Source organism: Phaethon lepturus, unplaced genomic scaffold, assembly GCF_000687285.1.
Source record: "Phaethon lepturus isolate BGI_N335 unplaced genomic scaffold, ASM68728v1 scaffold35852, whole genome shotgun sequence".
NCBI lineage: Eukaryota > Metazoa > Chordata > Aves > Phaethontiformes > Phaethontidae > Phaethon > Phaethon lepturus.
Genome location: NW_010521836.1, coordinates 6,001 through 6,262, shown reverse-complemented (window position 1 = coordinate 6,262; position 262 = coordinate 6,001). Strand labels below are relative to the sequence as shown.

Genomic DNA, 262 nt, shown 5'->3' with positions numbered 1-262 from the left:
CAGGGCGCACCATGGGCACCAAGCAAACCAAGGGCTGCCAGCCGGGCAGCGCCGGGGAGAGCCCCCCGGCCCACCACCGCAAGAAAGCACCCCCCAGAGAAAGGGGAGACTTCCTCGCGTCCCTCGTGGTGAAGTCCGGCGAGAAGTTTGGGAAGGGTGGTGGCAGCAGCTTGCCCCCTTACCACCGGCGGATCTGCATGATCCAGGACATGCTGGTGCTGGTGAAGCAGGGGGAGCAGGAGGAGGGCCCCGAGCTGCTGAG

General features: G+C 67.2%; 1 protein-coding gene across 1 annotated transcript; it reads left to right on the top strand.

Annotated features, from left to right (window-relative positions):
- Positions 1-11: 11 nt before the first annotated feature.
- LOC104616592 (leucine-rich repeat-containing protein 75A-like) lies at positions 12-246 on the top strand (the record flags this gene model as incomplete). The annotated part of the gene is made up of 1 exon (XM_010281645.1): positions 12-246. A coding segment is annotated over exon 1 (235 nt), but the record flags the coding sequence as incomplete, so codon positions are not given.
- Between the last annotated feature and the right edge of the window lie 16 nt (positions 247-262).